General features: G+C 38.0%; 2 protein-coding genes and 1 long non-coding RNA gene across 36 annotated transcripts in view; 1 reads left to right on the top strand and 2 right to left on the bottom strand.

Annotated features, from left to right (window-relative positions):
• The window catches only part of LOC126607462 (disease resistance protein RPV1-like), a 147,080-nt gene extending 141,756 nt beyond the window's left edge, over positions 1-5,324 (top strand). For 16 of the 31 annotated variants that reach the window (XM_050275072.1, XM_050275071.1, XM_050275064.1 and 13 more), the window contains 4 exons: positions 2,488-2,533; positions 2,677-2,970; positions 3,107-4,219; positions 4,338-5,324. In XM_050275072.1, coding sequence (XP_050131029.1) covers positions 2,488-2,533; positions 2,677-2,970; positions 3,107-4,219; positions 4,338-5,144 — 2,260 coding nt within the window. In that variant the 3' untranslated portion in view covers positions 5,145-5,324. Of the gene's footprint in view, positions 1-2,251; positions 2,534-2,676; positions 2,971-3,106; positions 4,220-4,337 lie in introns of all 31 variants that reach the window. The other 15 variants (XM_050275171.1, XM_050275267.1, XM_050275211.1 and 12 more) reach the window with 14 other exon arrangements.
• A 169-nt stretch (positions 5,325-5,493) lies between these two features.
• LOC126607799 (uncharacterized) lies at positions 5,494-7,970 on the bottom strand. Of its 4 annotated transcripts, none has more exons than XR_007617710.1 (3): positions 7,723-7,970; positions 5,772-7,576; positions 5,494-5,508 (listed from the first exon to the last, which is right to left on the bottom strand). It is a non-coding gene; the product is annotated as an uncharacterized LOC126607799 (long non-coding RNA). The 4 variants fall into 4 exon arrangements; XR_007617703.1 differs by lacking the exon at positions 5,494-5,508 and having other exon boundaries at positions 5,754-6,733; positions 7,500-7,576; XR_007617712.1 differs by lacking the exon at positions 5,494-5,508 and having other exon boundaries at positions 5,754-6,955; positions 7,500-7,576.
• A 2,605-nt stretch (positions 7,971-10,575) lies between these two features.
• On the bottom strand, positions 10,576-18,297 carry LOC126607608 (uncharacterized). Its single transcript, XM_050275281.1, has 18 exons — positions 17,635-18,297; positions 16,878-17,397; positions 16,463-16,723; positions 16,261-16,352; positions 15,803-16,012; positions 15,323-15,724; positions 14,635-14,771; positions 14,258-14,351; positions 14,086-14,142; positions 13,650-13,784; positions 13,434-13,505; positions 13,186-13,299; positions 12,892-13,053; positions 12,662-12,790; positions 12,447-12,548; positions 12,282-12,361; positions 11,903-12,052; positions 10,576-11,707 (listed from the first exon to the last, which is right to left on the bottom strand). Exons 1-18 carry the CDS (start codon positions 18,136-18,138, stop codon positions 11,140-11,142), a joined length of 3,789 nt encoding a protein of 1,262 aa, XP_050131238.1. The 5' UTR covers positions 18,139-18,297; the 3' UTR covers positions 10,576-11,139.
• Positions 18,298-18,964: the final 667 nt, after the last annotated feature.

An 18,964-nucleotide genomic window follows, 5' to 3' on the forward strand; every position in this document is an offset into this window, starting at 1 on the left:
AATTATAAAGTTATTGGTGAAGAAAGGCCATGGGTGATGATGACAAATATCAATGATCAATAAAATACAGACCACGTGTCAAGTTGTCAACAAATAATTTTATATTTTTCAATCGTACGTGTTTATATTAGAATACCATTACGGTGGATCGTTCCATTAAAAATAGGAAACAGTAGCTTCCAACGAAACTTCCACTTTTTAAGTTAGGGAAATACCTGAAAAATAAAATTTGTAAACTAATTAATATGTTATTAATAAAAAAATAAACATGTTAAATCGTTAATCAATATTCAAATAATAACACAATCGTTAATTTTTATGTAATTTACTTTACAAATTTAATCTTCTTTAACATTACGCTTAAATTAATATCCGCTTTTATAATGAAGTTCCAAAGAAGTTGCCTATCTTTCAACCTGACCGCATTCACATTGAAAGGTAGCTAGTATCTAGGAAACTGCTTCGTAGGTAGGGTGAAAAGCATGAGGACTAACATGACAAGAGAGAGTCCCACATTCACATTGAAGGTGGTAGGAAACTGCTGCTTCCTACATAGCAAGATAAGTATGCATATAGCAAGAGCGAAGTCTTTGACGCGAATACCAGTCCAGAATCCACAATCAATCCTTTGAAAGGTTCGTTAGCTTACCTGGATTTCTCCAATGAATAATCAACTTGTCCCCTCCTCCTCTTCTTCTTCTTCTTCCTTTTGTATCGATGGTACTCCTTCGTGGAGATATGATGTCTTTTTAAGCTTTAGAGGAGAGGATACACGCACCAATTTTACGGATCATTTATACAAGGCGTTGGTCGACAACGGAATCCACACCTTCATTGATCGCCAACTTGTAAGAGGAGAAGAAATATCACCAGCGCTCCTCCAAGCAATTGAAGAGTCAAGAATTTCTCTCGTCATATTCTCTAAAACCTATGCAGCTTCAAGGTGGTGCTTGGACGAGCTCGTCAAGATTTTTCAATGTAGACAATCAAAGCAACAAATAGTTTTGCCAGTTTTTTACAAGGTGGATCCGTCCCATGTACGAAATCAAACGAGTAGTTTCGGTGACGAGTTCAAAACACTTGAGTGCAAATTCGAGGACAATAAGGAGAAGATCGTCGCATGGAGGAGTGCTCTTAGAGAAGCAGCAAATTTGTCAGGACATACTGTCAAGGAAGGAGAGTACGTACCTTTCTTCCCCTTACCGTGTATTTATATAATTAGTTTCCTGGAATAATGTCATCAGTATAGTTAATTACTACTGCATTTTGGATAGAAACATAGAAATATATTCAAGTACACTTTTTTATTAATATCGTGTAATTTTCCTGTCTATTTGTTTTTACATTCTTTTCTACATTTTTCTGAAATATAGCCAAAAAAAAAAAGTTCAGTGATTAATTGTGTGATTTGTTTTTAACTGCTAGCTATGAAGCTACGTTAATCAGCAACATTGTTAAGGATATCTTACTCATAGTACTTGATGGTACGTATTTGGATGAGCCCAAATACCAAGTTGGAATACAATCTTGCGTACAAAAGGTGAAAGATCTTTTAGGTGTCGATGGAAATGGTCGTCGTGTGGTTGGGATATGGGGGACATCTGGAATAGGCAAGACAACAATCGCAAAAGCTGTTTATAATGCAATTGCTCATAAGTTTCAAGGTAGTTGTTTCCTGGGAGATGTTAGAGAATCATCGACATCACGTGAAGGCCTAATCCAACTACAAAAGACTTTTCTATCTACAATTCTACGTGGCACAGAGTGGGAAATTGTCAATCTTCATCAGAGAATCAACCTTATTAAGCATCGGTTGAGGCAAAAGAAGATTCTCTTAATTCTTGATGATGTGGATCAATTGGAGCAGATAAAAAACTGGGTTGATGTCGATTGTTTCGGTGAGGGTAGCAGAGTGATCATAACCACAAAAGATAGAAGTTTGCTAGATTTTTATGAAGGTCAGTGGATATATGAAGTCAAAAAGTTAGAAGACAACAAAGCACTTGAACTTTTTAGTTTGAATGCCTTCGAAAGCAATAGACCTCCAGATGCTTATTTGAGCCTCGCACGACGTGCAATAGCCTATGCTCAAGGCCTTCCGTTGGCTCTTAATGTTATAGGTTCTCATTTGCGTAATAAATGTATAGATCGTTGGCAAGCTATATTGGATGGTTACGATTCTTACAATGGAGAACCTTATACTATTATTGAAAATATACTTCGAAAAACTTATGATGCCTGGGATCAGGACTTGCAACAAGTTTTCCTAGACATTGCATGTTTCTTTAAGGGTGAAAATAAAGACTACGTGTTACAAATATTAAGAAGTTCAACTCTCAATGTACGTCAAGATATTATTGATGTACTCGTTGAGAAAGCCAGTATAACTATTGAAGGTAATCGGATTTTGATGCATGACTTGCTACAAAAAATGGGTAAGCAAATAGTTTACGAAGAATCGCCCATTGAACCAGGCAAGCGGAGCAGGCTGTGGTTTTATGAAGATGTGTACGATGTTCCAACTCAAAACCAAGTAAGTAGAATATATGTTCTTGCATTTGATTTGGCATTATATTGAACAGAGAACACACAAATTTTAAAACAGGGGTTGTGTTATGTTTGTTAATTAAACGACATGATTTGTTAACAATATTTCATTATTTTTTTCCATCTTAGGGAACAGAGAAAATTAGACGTATTGTGGTGGAGTCGCTCAAATCAGATGTGAATGTGATACCCTTGAATCCAGAAAGCTTCTTGGGGATGGTAAAACTTGAAATTTTTATAAACCGTAATGCACAATTTTCTGGACGCGTTGATTATTTGCCCAACAGTTTAAGGTGGATTGACTTGGGTGAACCATTCATTAAACATACGGTTGTGCTCAATTTGTCATCCAATTTTCATCCAAGAAATCTTGTTTGTTTTGATGTGCCACACAGTGGCATAAGACAACTGAAGGAATTTAAGGTACATACTTTAAATTATTTTGAATCATATTATTATTTAAACATATATTTTATCTCCCAAAGAAATACTCAGTGTTTTATTATATTCTTTTTAAAGCATGTGAACTTTTGTTTTGTTTTTGTTTTTGGTTTTATAGAATTTTGCAAAGCTTACGCTGATGAATTTAAGCGGTTGCGAATTTTTGGAAAAAATTCCTGACTTATCCGGAAGCACAAACATAAGGGAGTTGAGACTAAGTGGCTGCACAAGTTTGGTCGAGGTTGATGATTCAGTTGGATTCCTCGATAAACTTGAATTTTTGAGTCTTAGTGGGTGCTCTAAGCTTACGAGGTTTGCAACAAGACTTGGATTGAGATCCCTTAGAGAGCTTTATCTCAACGGTTGCACAAGGCTGGAGAGATTTCCAGAAATAGAGAAGGACAAGATGAAATCTCTGACGCATTTGTGGATAGGAGAAAGTGGCATAAGAGAATTGCCTTCATCAATTGCGTATCTTACTGGGCTTAGGGAGTTGTATGCATATGGTTGTGAGTTGCAAAATGTCCCCGAGTTATCCGGAAGCATAGAGTACTTGGATCTTAGTTGGTGCTCTAAGCTTACGAGGTTTGCAACAAGACTTGGATTGAGATCCCTTAGAGAGCTTGATCTTTCTGGTTGCACAAGGCTGAGGGGCTTGATTGCAAATGGTTGTGAGTTGCAAAATGTCCCCGACTTATCCGGAAACCCAAACATAAGGATGTTGGATCTAAGTGACTGCACAAGTTTGGTCGAGGTTCATGATTCAGTTGGATTCCTTGATAAACTTCAAAATTCTCTCCCTCTCGGAGGTTGCAGAAGGCTCGAGAGTTTCCCAGAAATAGAGGGAAAGAAGGCTCGGAGGTTACAGCTGTCTCTTAATCTTTCAGGATGCAAATTATCAGAAAGTGATTTCCTTGTGCCTCTTGATTGCTGGTCCGAATTAAGAGAACTTAATCTGTCGAGAAACAATTTTGTTAGCCTTCCGGATTGTATTAGCGAAGCTGTCAACTTGATGAAACTTTCCTTGAGGGATTGCAAGACGCTTCGGGAAATTCCAGTCCTTCCACCAAAACTAGAATCGTTACATCTGGATGATTGCACATCATTGGAGAAAATTCCAAAACTGCCCCCAAGGCTTGAGGTGCTTACCTTGTGTAACTGCTCTGGACTAAGTGGTGATGAGGTGGCAAAGTTGTTAGTGGCAAAGTTGGAAAACGAGTGGTTGAATGAGGTTGGTCTCTCTTCTTCTTAATTTATGTTCAAATGAAAATTAATTTTGTTGATACTTGAAAGAGAGATCAGATCACAAATGTTTGTAATTTGTTAACTATATATATCTACTATTGCAGGAAATATATCATAGCCCTAAATTGAAAATTATTTACCCAGGCAATGAAGTTCTAAAGTGGTTCAACTATACCTCTAACCATCCCACAACCATTCAACCTGAGCGGGAAGTATATGACAGTGAATTTCGTTTTGAAATTCCTCTAAAATTACAAGTGGGGGAGACGTTAACTGGATTGTTGGCTGTATCTTTTGTTCTTGAACCATCGACTTCTTGTTCTTATCATAAATCACGGATTTTTGGTCCTCGTTGTGAAATGGAGATTGCAATCAACAGAACGAGATTCTACCCCAATGCTTTTTATCATCATATTAAGGACCTAAAGGCAACTCATGTGAGTGTTACGACATCGAGTATATCTACGGAGGACCTGCAGGGAGATATTTGTCAAGTTGGAATTCGTATGTGCAAAGAGCGTCCCATTAAACGCTGCGGCGTGCACGTCCTATTGCGCAACCAAAACAGTGGATCCTCACCTTCGGAGGATGAGGAGGATGAGGAGGATGAGGAGCAAGAGCAACCGTCCGACTCAAATGTTCCTTTTGATATTGAGGAGGATGAGGAGCAGCTTCACTTGCCTCTGAGACCACCGAGCAGTCTTGGGAAGAGGCCTCGTCCACGTGGATCCTCAGATATCGTCAATGATGCATATGATCAGCAACAGCAATGGCTTTCCTCATCTTCGGAGCCAGCAGATGATCATCCAAAACGCAGGCAGATTGATCCCAATGTTCCTTTTGATATTGAGGAGGATGAGAAGCAAGAGCAACCGACCGCTTCAGATGATCCGCAATTTCTGATTTCTTAGGAGTTTGGGTACGTACATATTGGTTTGCACTTTACTAATCTCTAAAACTAAGAGACGGTTTGATGACCATTTCAGTTTGCAAACCGAAAACTCGTCTGTTCTATTATCTTGCGTTTGCCTTTCTGTCTTCTTTTTATATATATAAACTACATATTAATAGAACATTCATTGTTAACCAAACCCTCACCTACATGTGATTTCAAACAATCAAAATTTTGCTGTTTTTTTTTTAAATCTCACCTACATGTTCTAACAAATCTCTAATTAAAAATAAATAAATTAAAGCTCTCTCCCCACTCCAACATTTTCTCTCTCTCTTCCTCTCTCCTACTTTAAAAACAAAAATAAAAAGTTTTCATGCACACTTTGTGTGTGGTTATATGCTATAGTATAAAAAAAAAAAGGTCGTACCCAGTGCACAAGGCTCCCGCTTTACGCAGGGTCTGGGAGAGGTGAATGTCGGCTAGCCTTACCCCCATTTATGGAGAGGCTGCTCCCAAGTCTCGAACCCGAGACCTACCGCTCATGGGCGAAGACACTTGCCATCGCACCAAGTGCGACCTCTTACCTAAAATTAGTAACTAAAACTCAATTGGTAACAACTAGCGATTGTTAACAAAAATCTACTAATCACAACTTCAAATCAAAGACTTCTTCCATTCTATCATTTACACTTGCCTTTCTCTTACCTAAAATCTAAAAATATCATCAATAAAAAACGGAAATATCATAAGGCTGATGAAATCAATGGAAAGTTGTTTCTACAAGATAAAGTCGTCTACAAATCAACTCAAAGTTGATATCAATAGAAATCTACGGAGCTAAGCTGGTTTGTACATTATTATGAAAAGGCATGAACAACGGACTTCCAAACAACCATGTAGGAACTTCCAATTCAGTCCTCAAATGCCGGTAATGGAGAAAAGCTTCTCCAACATTTGCTCCTCAGTAATATAATATTAGCCTTCAATCTGCAGAAACCACATTTGTATCCTAAAGATATATGTGACTGTGAGTGAGTAAGCCACAGCCCTCGACTAACAAAACCAAATTCTAATTAGTTCAAACAAACAACAATGGAAGGAAAACATACTTCATATTCATATACCACAGAAGTAGAAAGAGTAGATAAAACCTATAAAGAACTATTCGTTTCACCCCAATTCATCTACAACAACAACAAAGCCTTTTCCCACTAAGTGGGGTCGGCTAATAAGGATTCGACGTGATCATGGAGTGCCGGCTGTCGACTACCTGACCCCCTCCCCTCCTCCTTTATCCGGGCTTGGGACCGGCAATGTAAGATAAATTATTTACTTTGTAAACTATTTCATATTTGTTTCCCTTCTTTCACTCACCTTGACCCGCCATCATACTCTATGAGTTTGACTGCAGTGCTCAAACAACACCTATACGACTCAACTCTTCTACGTGAACTAACTTGAAAAATGTTACCATGAGAATCGGAAGAGAACATCTGCACTAGTAGTTAAACACATACAACCTTTGCATACCTCAGTTTACTTTTAACTTTGAACTGACATCAAAGGATAACGTTGAATCAATAGGATCATTGCCTCCTCAGCAATCTGTTGATAAATGAGAACAAAAACGAATAGGATTATACACTGAAGGGTTAATGTTCTAGAAATCACAAAAACATGGAAACCACAACAGTCGAGCATCCAAAAGAAAGGCATGATGTGTACTTTTTCAGTTAATCCAGGCCTTTTTCAGATACGCGAATGAAAGAAGTAATATGAATTCAACATTAATTACCTAAAAACTTGGTTTTATTCAGATATATAAACCTACAAGGAGAAATGGGATTATAAGTACAAAATTTCTACAAGGTGATCAAAGAACTACATCATTTGGATGAACATGTAAAGCAACTACTCCTCCTCTGTTCCTGTCTTTATTAATCAAGTATCCACGCAGAGACGGTAGAATTGTAGGACTACTGTTTAATCACGAGTCGGGGATCACAATTATCTAAAGTGAGAAAACTCCTTCACATACACATTTAAATACAATTAACTGAATAGCCATGGCATTAAAATCAATCATTCACTTTCTAATTTATAAGTAGCAACAAGAGCATCTCTCTCTTAAATTCCCTCGCTATCTCCACCAGCTGTTGATTTTGTGAACAATAAAGGACCCATAAAAGGCAAAAGGCAAGACACCGTAGGCTGCAACTTTAACCCAAACTCCATCCCAGTAAATCTAACCAAACTTAGAGAAAAAATAAAAAAATAAAACGAACTGAAACGAGGCAATTTGTGAGTTTCTAGGGTTCTATACGATGCGAAACTTAAAACGAAACTTAGAGAATTTAGATTTGTGACTTACGTATTAACAACCAGAAATTGCAGCCTCAAAATTATGAAATCGTAGCCTCCAATATTCAAAATCGCAGCCTCAAATCTCTGAAATCATAGAAATACAAATTATTCATGAATCAATCCAATCAGTTCTTCGAAAACGAAATAAAAAACAAATTCAGAAAAATGAAAGAAAAAAAAAAGCGAATCGAAACAATTCAATCCAATCATAAGAAACGATTCAAAATTACCTCCGATCTCAACAGACTAGAGAGTCCTCTGCAGATCGAATTCGCAATGGACTAGTGGGAAACGAGTCGAAATTGTATTGAAAGTAGAACATCTCTGAAATCGTAGCTTCAAAATCGACGGAAAAGCCATGGGAGAGAGCTCGACAAGTTGGACGGAGAGAGCTCGACGAGTTGGAGGGAGAGCATCTCTCTCGACGAGCTGGAGAATTTGTTGTTGGAAAATATAGGGAAGGTAGACAAGTTCTAGAGAAATGGAAACAAGTTTAAAAATTTAGATTATATGTTAGCTTTAATGTGGGTGGGTGAAGGAAAAAATGAAAACGTAAAAATTTCGTTTATTCAAAATTACATTACTGTCATGATTTTATTTTGTGATAAAAAATTACATTATGGTTTTTCTTTCTTTAGGGGAAGAGATTTTGTAAACATGTAATTCAGATAAGACTATATACTTTTTGGAAGAGATTAGGCCATCTCCAACTGAAGGGTCTAAAGGGCCAGAGGGTCGAAAATAGCCCTAAAACTGTCTCCAACCGAGAGCTAGGCCAGAGGGCTCGGGAATCTGGGAGGGTCCCACGGAATTTCAAAGGGCCAAAGGGCTGGTTGCTTTCGACCAGCCAGCCAGCCCCGGGCTGGCTATTTTTTATTTTTTTATATAATTTTCTTATTGCTGTCGGTTGTAACCGACATCATTAATAAAGGTTTTATTAATGCTGTCGGTTATAACTTACAGTAATAGTTTGAATTTTTTTTAATACAACGGCTAGTAGTTGTTTTCATTTTTTTTCCTTTTTTATCCTTTTCATATGAATCAAATTTTGTTTCATATTTTTTTTAAATTTCATTTTTTTCCTATAACTTCTATTTTTAAATTCCATTTTTTTCCTATAACTTATATTTCACAAAATTTGATTAATATTTTTTTTCATATAACTTCTATTTTACAAAATTTGTTTCATATTTTTTTTAAATTCCAATTTTTTCCTATAACTTCTATTTCACAAAATTTGTTTCATTTTTTTTCCTATAACTTATATTTCACAAAATTTGATTAATATTTTTTTTTTCATATAACTTCTATTTTACAAAATTTGTTTCGTATTCTTTTTAAATTCCATTTTTTTTCCTATAACTTATATTTCACAAAATTTGATTAATATTTTTTTTCATATAACTTCTATTTTACAAAATTGGTTTCATATTTTTTTTAATTCTATTTTTTTCCTATAACTTCCTAGGCCATTATACAACATTAAATTAAATTAAGTAACATGAAACAACATGAAACAATATGAAACAACATTAAATAACATTAACCAACATAAAAATTATACAACATAAAAAAAAACATTTAACAACATTTTTAAAAACATAAAACGTAAACGCCTACTCGTCACTTAGCCGTTGGATTTGAATTTAAGTTGTAGATGGTTTTTTATGACAGGGCTAAAACGAGTCCTCTGGCCCTCTGGCCCTCGGTTGGAGACGGAGGCAAATATGACCCTGTACTGTTTATTAAAATATTAATATCTTGGAGAATTTTGGAGGGTATAATTAATCCGGTATAATTAATCCGGTTGCTATTTAGTACGGAACAACGCCAAACACTTGGGTCCGTATTATTTATCCTATCCGATGCTTTATCCGGGCTGCCAAACAGGGCCTATGTGTAAGTCCATATACAGTACTTGTTTGTTTGGCTTGAAGTGTAGTTCTTGACATGTTAACTGGGCGGATGCATCCAAATATCAATCTGGAAAATCCAGATGAGGGCGTGGTATGTTGTCTTCTGTTCCCTTGTCACCCCTTTCTGGTATATACTATATAGTGTCCAATGAAAGTGTAGTTGGAATCCTCTCATTCTGTCAGCACATGAATGCAGGATACAAACTACTAGTGGGTCCAAAGAAAGAGAGACTGGACGTTAAAGTGGCATTGTCTAACTCATTTGGGTTCGGTGGCCACAACTCATCGGTCTTGTTTGCCCCATACAAGTAGAAACACAGATCTACTGTGCTACTCCAACCTTTGCTGCAATCGTACTGAAGGTATGTTTGCGTACAGCCACCCTTTTGTTAGAACTTAAAAGGAATCGTACTCATCGGTCATTGAATCACTGCTACGGCAATAGTTGCCTTGTTTGATTTTGGTTTTCTTGTACGAGTAATTGGCTGATCAGATAATTGTAATGAAATTTAGTCCGCAGTTGGATGACTTTACGTTCTTTGAGTTCCGACCTACTTGTAACTTCTTTCCAAATTTTAATTTTCATAGATAACTCTGAGTCAGGGAAACAGAAATCCCCTTTGCTACATATTTGCCTTGAAATTGTAGTTATAAGTAGTCCGTTATTCAGTTCGGTGGATATTATACTTGGGACCTGTTCCAACTTCTTTATTATGTCTCTACACTTTCTAAACTTCAAGCCTTTAGCGGAGAGGGCCCATATTACCTGCCTAACCCCTCATTCCGAGGGACCGTAGATTGGAAAGCGCCTTCTAAACCACCCCATTTATCCAAAAGATAAGGAAAGTGACCTATTTACTTGCATGACCCCTGTAGATTTTACCCTATCTACACTCGAAACCAATCCCCTATCGGCCATGCCGCCACGCCGCAGAACGGGAGCTCGTGCTATAGCTGAGAAGCACCCTCAACCCACTTCCCCCCTTTCCGTGTGCTCAAAAGCCCGCCCGCCCGGTTTATAAGCCCCTTTCCGATTCCCTCACCCAATATCATGAGAAGCAAGCCTAGCAGACCCAGCCTTAACCTGTCCCAGGTTATAATGACTAATAAGCATTTAGTCACAACCACTCTTCGTGACCAAAAAAAAAAATAGGAACAACTAGCGACTGTTACGAAAATCTATTGATCACAACTTCAAATCAAGACAAATATCTTCAATCGAAATCCACCAAACTATGCTGGTTTGTACATTATTATGAAAACGTACGCAACGGACTTCCAAACAACCATCTAGCTAGGAGCTTCCAATTCAGTCCTCAAATGCCAACAATGGAGAAAAGCTTCCACAACATTTGCTCTTCTCAGTAAAATATAATATTCGTTTTCATCTGCAGAAACAAAGATTAATTTCATCTGTAGGTGGCTTGTTATTAGAAAAACAGAAACCACATTTGTTCCTAAAGACACCGGTGGCTCAAGTCCATTTTAACCGGTCACAACCTATCTCAACCAGACCACTAAACAGACCCATGGACATAGTGGTTTCTGAAATGGATGACCCAACATTTTATGGGCCAACTCGAATACACGAGCATAGGTGACAGGCGTGACAAAATATGTATATATTAACCACTGTATATAACTAACAACAATTCGTTACTATCCGGTGCAGAGAGAAGAAAGAACCCTGTGGTTTTGTATGAGCATGAATGAACTAGAGCAGTCGGCTCTTCACCTAGTTTTCTTCTTGCTGCCTCCTTTCTTCTGAACCCGCTTTTTAAACTTCAAGCCTTTAGCAGAGAGGATAGCCGAGGCACTCTGCCCTTCCAGCTTCTTCGTCATCTTCACCACACTTGATATCCCTTTTCTTGCGGCCGCCCTGTGCTCTGGTCTACGGCTCATCATCTTCCTATCGAGTGGCCAATATGCATATGGTTCAAGCTTGTCCTTCCTCTTCAAATCCCCACCAGCCTTCTTGCTGGCGTACTCTTTGCCGGTGGCAGCCCTTCCAGATTCTGATGTCTTTCTGCGCTTTTGTGTTTTCTTTGAGTTTACAGACAAGTGGCTATCCGCTTCACTTCTTGCATCGTAATCAGGTTCAAATGGCTTTTCCTTGTATGATTCTGCTTCGTCGCGAATTATTAAGCGCCCATCAGGGTCTAGCTCTGGCCCATCATCAGAATCCATCTTTCGCTTTAACTTATCAGATGATCTGAGTGCGGATCTTGTTCTTTGCCGATCAAGCAGATCAAGTGGCTCATCTTCTAGCTGATCAAGCAAGTTCTTATTATTTGTTCTTCTGTAATTCAAACATTTGTGTTAGTTAATTTCAGGCAATTGGATTGTGTAGATATCAAAATGGATTGTGTTATTTATCATAACATTTCTAGACCATCAGATATGATCCAACGAACACTACTAGCTACCAAGATCCATGATTGATGCAAAGTGTAGTTATCTAAACATTGCAATATGAACATCAAATACAACCTACCGTAATGAAGATGCTTTAGATTTGAACTGTGTGGAAGCCTTGCCACGCCTGCCCGAGACTGTTTTGGCATCCATATAATCTGCATTGCTATCCTCAGTTTCTTCGTCATCAAAATCAGAAAAGATTTTTGTATGGTTCCACCTGCTTAGCCTGAAAAGAAGATAGAAAATAACAATATGTTAGAGAACATGAAGATTAAAAAAAAATATATATATATATATATATCTCAAAACATTAGAGTTAAAAATGAGATGTAAAAATTTCATTGGCAAATACATACATGATACATATGTGATGTCTTTACAATAAGAATAAATATGCAGACATGCGAGTTGTGCTCACGCATGTATTTAACTTTTAAATTATGAAAGAGTGATACCTGGATGTAGTTGCTTTGGACACTTGAGATCTAGCTTCCTCAGATTTAGAACCCATCTTCTTCTCTTTTCGTTCCTTGAGCTGTGTTCAACAAGAAAATAGAAGATCAGAAACTAGTAGTAAGTACCCCTGGAAAATTCACTCTAGCAGATGCCTATCAACAAACCTTCCGTATGTTCGTAAGTAGTTTCATATGCTCTTGAGGCATCACAGCCTTAACAGCATCAAGCCCACATTTCTTGACGAGCATTTCTAGAAGAAGCTTAACCTGAAAAAAATATTTGGTTTTGAACAGCAAGTGATAAGAACTTGGGGAAGTTCATTAAACCAACTGAACTCAGTGTCTGAATAGTGTCACAAACATACTGACAAGGAAACTACCTTGGCTTTGAAATGGGTTTTAGTAGCATCTTGCCACTTCAGCAAGCCTTCCACCATACTTTTCAAATGCAACTGCAACCCCTCGGCTTGTGATTTGGCTACTAATACCTTCAACAAGCCCAAATTAGCCTGCAAAAAAGAAATAACAAATAGGTCAATGATTTATCAAGCAGTGCACTCAAAATAACCGATAACGCCGAAATGCTGATCCAAAAGAGAAGGGAACAAACTTTAATTATTTCTTTGTTCTTTCTCTGAAGGAGGAGAAATGTGGATGGGAGTAAATTGCTGGCACTTGAAACAAGGTCAGAAAACTCATAAGCCAACCGAGCTAAGCCCTTCATCGCAGCACTTATCATATGAGGAGTTTCACCAGCTAGCCCCCCAGCTACCTATGACCATAAGATTAAGCTTAGACATGCTGCAAATTTATATCAATTTCTGCTTTCCCACAGAAGACCAATTATAGCCAAAAGAATATCATTAAAAAAAACTGCTGCAGTGTCCGAAACAATATCCAGTACCATGTTAAAAAACTGCTGCAGGTTTTCTCTCTTCCCGCCAGTCTCCTCATCTCCACAAGCATGGCCAATTTGGACAAGGATATCATAAGCTCTATTTCTTGTTTTCTTGTTAGCCTGCATTGAAAAAGAAAACTATAATATCAATTTCAAGGGCAAGCAGCTGCAGCAATGGAAGATCTTCTAGATTTCAAGTGCAAGAATTTTTTATGTCATAATAAACCTGATATTGCTGCAGCTTAACCACGTACCTCTTTAAGTGCAAGAATTATTTCTGTTAGGAAGGAACTTATGATGTCTTGACGCCTCTCCTCTGTGTCCCTCTACAGAAAGATTTAAGTTCTTAAGCATGGAATAGCTACACACAAAATTTTAACCTAAAGCAAACTTTATTTCTAATACTCAAATAATGAATACTACACAGAGCATCTTAATACAATTTGGAAAACCAATGTGTCCATGTATACCTTTGAAACATGGACTACCAGGAGGTACAAGCAGTCAAGTCTGTGCCGTTTAGCTGAAAAATGGCATGAAGGAAGCACTTCAATCATAATATCAAACAATTCCTTGAGCTTCGATGAAAGAAACCAATCACAGTCCTGACCATACATCCAGCAACAAGATCCATAAGTAAAAGAGATGGGCAAAGAAAAAAATCACCACGACACAGATAAAAGATGGCTCAGCAGCACATAATTCTAGAAATTATATGAGTGCCCTTGTAACCATGTCTTCTTTAACTAAGACATGACATTAGCAGTGAAGCAAACGACTTTGAACTGGTAAACCATGTTTCCAAATATTCTACTGACCGGTGATAATAATTCAAGTACAGTGCAAAAGCATTAATACAGATAATCCCCAACGTTCAAAGCGTACAAATCAGTAACTTTTGCATACCCTGAGAACGATTGAAAGAACTTTGTATGCCTTCTTTTGTATCAAACCTTCATTATCCTGAAGCCAGGAAGGCCATAGTTAGTAACTTAGTGCAACATTTCCTTTCACCAAGCATTTCTAGATCCCCTACAAACAAAGTAAATAACCAGATGTAGGAAAAAAAAATCCAAACCTGCAATGCAGTCTTTATTGCACTAAATAAAACATCAACCTCTTTAGCATCTAAACCAGGTAAAAGTGAGACTGCCAGGTCAAATAGTTGTGCCCTGCAGTTAAGATGGAAGAATTAACGTCAGGTCAGATATCCTGCTAAGATAGAGAAGTAATAACTCAATTGTGAAAATGAAGAACTAAACATCATAGAGATAAAAAAAAAGGGAACTTTAACGAAAAGCACCCGGTACTGTTCACTTTAACGACAAAACCACATTTTTACACTAAAAAGTCAATCATGGTACTATTCACTTTATCCTTTATTTTGTCTTTATCATTAAAACTCAAAGTTTTCAAGCTCTTTTCATTAGTTTTCCTTAAAAAAAAATGATGTACCTTGTGGTATTAAAATCTCTAGAGCTTTCTGCTTTCCTAGCCTCTTCAGTAACCTTTAAGAGCTTCACCAATGTACTTCTAAAGTACCTTGATAAAACTTCTTTATCTGATATTGAAGCAAACTCACCAATTGTGGACTGTAAAAGGTGCAAACATAATTATTCTCAACTTCACAAAATACTAATCATGCAAAATTTATCAACAAATCCCATAATGAACGTACAAACAAGTATCTAGCAAAAAGTGTATTCTCAAACAGCAAATTGGACCCAATATGGAAAAAGACAAGAATATCAGGGGACAAAGAGGTGAAAATATATTCAAAGGACAAAGGGAAGTCAAAGGAAGAAAAAAAGAGAGGTGAAAAGTTTGATATTGTAAAAAAAGGATGCAGCTTATACAGTAAGCCAGCTCCATTTTATTCATGTGTCTTTGTTCCTCAATGTTCACTTTGAGGTACCTAATACATTTAAGTAAAAAGATGACTCCCCTCCGCCTCTCTTTCTCTTATAAAAGAACGTGTCATGGTTTTAACAAAGATAGGCATGAGTTGTAGGGAAACTGAATTTGTTGCACCAGTAGGATATGTACACTATACAAAATCAATGCGGATTTGGCATTCTTGTCAAGTATTTTGCAGGACAAAACAAAACACATGCCTACATATAACCACAGTATGCTGAAGTACCTGCAAACAGCCGGCATCATCTTTTGTGGTATTCAAGAAGACACCTGATAGAACAGGTAGTAACTTGCGTGCTGATGACTTGAGCACGCTCATGTTACCTTCTGTAACTTCAGGGGTATAATTGGCCATAGCTCTATGTCTGGCACTACCTACTTCACTGTCAGACAGATCATTCACTTCCACAATTTTCTTATTTTGTTGAACAAGAATCTGCAAGCTCAAGCATATTATTCCACGAATCTCAGGTTCATCTTGAAGAGCACTGCACAAGACTTGCTCTAGATCCTTGAAACTTTCAGCAGTATCAGAAGCATAGTTGCAAAAGGAAGGTAACAATGACCATAAAGCGTGTACAAGTGCATCTGAACTCCTTGATGAAACAATACGTCCTTGTGACTCCAGCTGCAAAATATAACACATAACTAAAAATTCCATCTGAACTAAACAACTAGCATTCAATCAGTATGAGCTGTTCAATACCTTTCTGGATTTCTCCTTTATGATTCCAACCATACCCAAAATTGACTCCGTAAAGAAGCTCAAACGTGCACCAATAGTATACTGTTTCAGTATCGGAAAGAGCCAAACATTCACCTGACTTAGGTCTTCAGCCTCCAAATTAAGAGGTAGAAGACCTAAAAATGTTTCAGGTCCCATTGCAACAAGAGCCAATCCAAAGCATTCATGCAACTATATATGAATAAAGTCATTAGATTAGTAAATGTTGCACTAATTGAGTGTAAACAAAGGCAGAACCACACAAGATGCTTCCAAACAATCTTAAAAAAATGAAACTAGTTTAACTTGCAATCACAAAACTAGTTAATGATAATAGTGGACATAGTACATGCTAAGGTTCATATGTAGACGAGTTTGCAATATAGGGATCAATAAGATGACAACAAATAATCTTTTAAAACTCAATAATATGGAAAGACCTGTTTCCTGAAAGGGAAATCTTCATCAGGTAACTTCTCCATCTCTGCCATGCTCTTGATCGCACCGCTCATGAAATAAGAAGAGTATACACCTGCATGATAACAGCTGTTATACCTCTTATATCAAATGGAGATAATAAGAACTGAAAAATAAATCAGTTAAAAATGAGAGAAAAACAGTCGGATACATCAAAAGTAATACCAAGTTTATCAAACATTGCTGAAACAACTTGAAATGCAAGGTCCCAGACACCCGCGTAGTGATAACCAAGTAAGCTTTCAATAGCAGCGCACACTTTTTCAATGATAGTTGGGCCAGACTTCCTTGCATCATTTTTGCCATTCATTACAATCTGGTCAACTCCCTGTTTGATCAAGCTTTCATCTATGCAAGCATGAATGAGACTCTTAAATGTGTCCGCTGCTGCGTGTATCACCTCTTCGTGCTCAGATGCCAACACATCTGCCAAAATCAAAGAAAAAACACAACAGAACTTTTTGAGTTTTGCTTTCTACAATAGAACAGTTATAGACAGGAACTTAGAGAAGATTTCTTTAACGAATAAGAAGGTAAAACACACGCTGCTAAAGTCAATGGAGGACAAAACATTACATACCTTTGAGCGCATTGAATACGAGAGGGAGTTTAACTACACATATTTGCCTATTAAGGGAATAAACTTTCCCCATTCCAGTACCCAGCAAGCGAGCTGTAAATGTCATGCCATCCACAGAAGTCTCATTCGTAGAGATAGATAGAGCTAATGAGCACAATAGATCGAGCAACACTTCAGAAGAAACGTCCGACAATGGATTGAGACAAAGTATATTCAAACTATCTGTTATGCGCTTTGTAACAAGTGGTTGGCGCAGTTCCAAAAGAGTTTTGTAGTACTTGAGGACATTGGTTTTGCACTTGATTGACATAAGAAACAGACACTCTTTCAAACCATCCAAAACATACAAGACCTCTTGGGCTCCCTTGGGTCCTTCACTCGCATCTGCCTTTGACCCACCGGCAAGAAGAAGAAACCTTTCAAATAAGTTAGTTATCCCTTCACTTGCAGGTGCAAGGAGCGGCGTTCCTTGAAAACTTTGCAACACATCACGAAGACACAAATGTGATTGTCTTCTCACCTGTTTTCGAATCCAATCAGCACACATTCACATACATGTAACAGAATCGAAATCTGAATTCGATCATAACAATCGATATTTACCAAAATATGCTACAATTGTGCCGTATAGTCGTTTGATAAGCCTCAAATTCATCGAATTTATATAATAAATGACCGGAATAATCTGAATTCTATGATATACAATCAACATGAACCATAAGAACTCGAAAGGCAAATAAAATGTGAGAAAATTCACCTTAGGGCGGGAGTCGGTTTCGAAGCTCAATAGAAATCCATACAATTGAGACACATCAGACCAGTTGACACGGCCTCTGACAATGAGCAAATGCGATATACATTTCAATCCCGAGACGGCGGCACCCACCGTCAACGACGGCGACCGAAAAACACGGACCAAGAGCTCCGACAAGAAGTCGTTTTTCTTCACGATAATCGCCGCCGATACTTTCTGAAAGACAATGCAAAGAATCGTGAGGAGGGCGTCGATCACGTGACCAGGAGGGTCAAGCTGGGAGGCGAGGCCGTCGAGGGAGGAGCATGTGATTCCCAGGTATGCGACGGGAGTCAAAGGGAGGTTCTTGTCTTTGAGCTCCTGGGCCATGGCGCCGACAGCGGCGCAGAGGTGGTGGTGGTCCTCGCGCGTGGAGCTGCTGAAGCGAGTGAGGATTGAGGCGCAGATGTCGTCGTCGTCGTCGTTAAGAGGGAGGGCGTGGGGATCGTCCATTTCTATGCCTTCCATGTTTAGGCGGGAGTTTTGCGGAGTTGCAGAAAAACCCTAGCTTAGATGGATTCAGGAGAAGACTAGGGTTTTAGGGGGAGAGAGAGAGTTGGGATCTGCTGTGCCCATTAAGCCTCTACCCACCCTCTGCCTGCATTCTCGTTTCGAAACCTGTCTCCGATTTACGGGTCTAGTTCTCAGTTACGTTTTGGGAATTGGGTGGCCCAGTTAGAAGTGGCGGGTTAGGAGTCTCTGGGTTAGTACGCGCGCGCCGACTATCTTTACGTCAATTTGGGCTTGACGAGCCTCTGGGGCGGGTCGGAAGTACTGACCCGAATTTAACCCTTTTCTCCCCATTTTTTAGGAAAAAGATCTTTTCCGAATCTCTTTCACCATGGTCATCAGATCAAGTGATCCGGACCTTTGAAATTTTATCCAACCGTCAAAAATTATTACACCTTTAATAAATCAAACTAGATAGGTCGTTAGATGAAATTTCAAAGGCTTTTGAAATTTTATCCAACCGTCAAAAATTATTACACCTTTTAATAAATCAAAATAGATAGGCTGTTAGATGAAATTTCAAAGGCTTAGATTACTTGATCCGGTGACCTTGATGGAAGAGATCTAGAAATGATCTTTTTCCCATTTTTTATAGTCAAGTGAGAGGGTATACCATTATTTTGCTGTGAGAAGAAAGATAAAATATAAGAGCTAAAAAAGGAAACATAAAGGTATTGTTTCTGAATGTAGTTGGTGTAATTATTTATGAGTTATTAGTCCTTCCAAGCACAATTTTTCAACGTACATTATTAAGGATCATCAAGAGCATGGTTGTTTGACGTAA

This window comes from Malus sylvestris, chromosome 2, assembly GCF_916048215.2.
Source record: "Malus sylvestris chromosome 2, drMalSylv7.2, whole genome shotgun sequence".
NCBI lineage: Eukaryota > Viridiplantae > Streptophyta > Magnoliopsida > Rosales > Rosaceae > Malus > Malus sylvestris.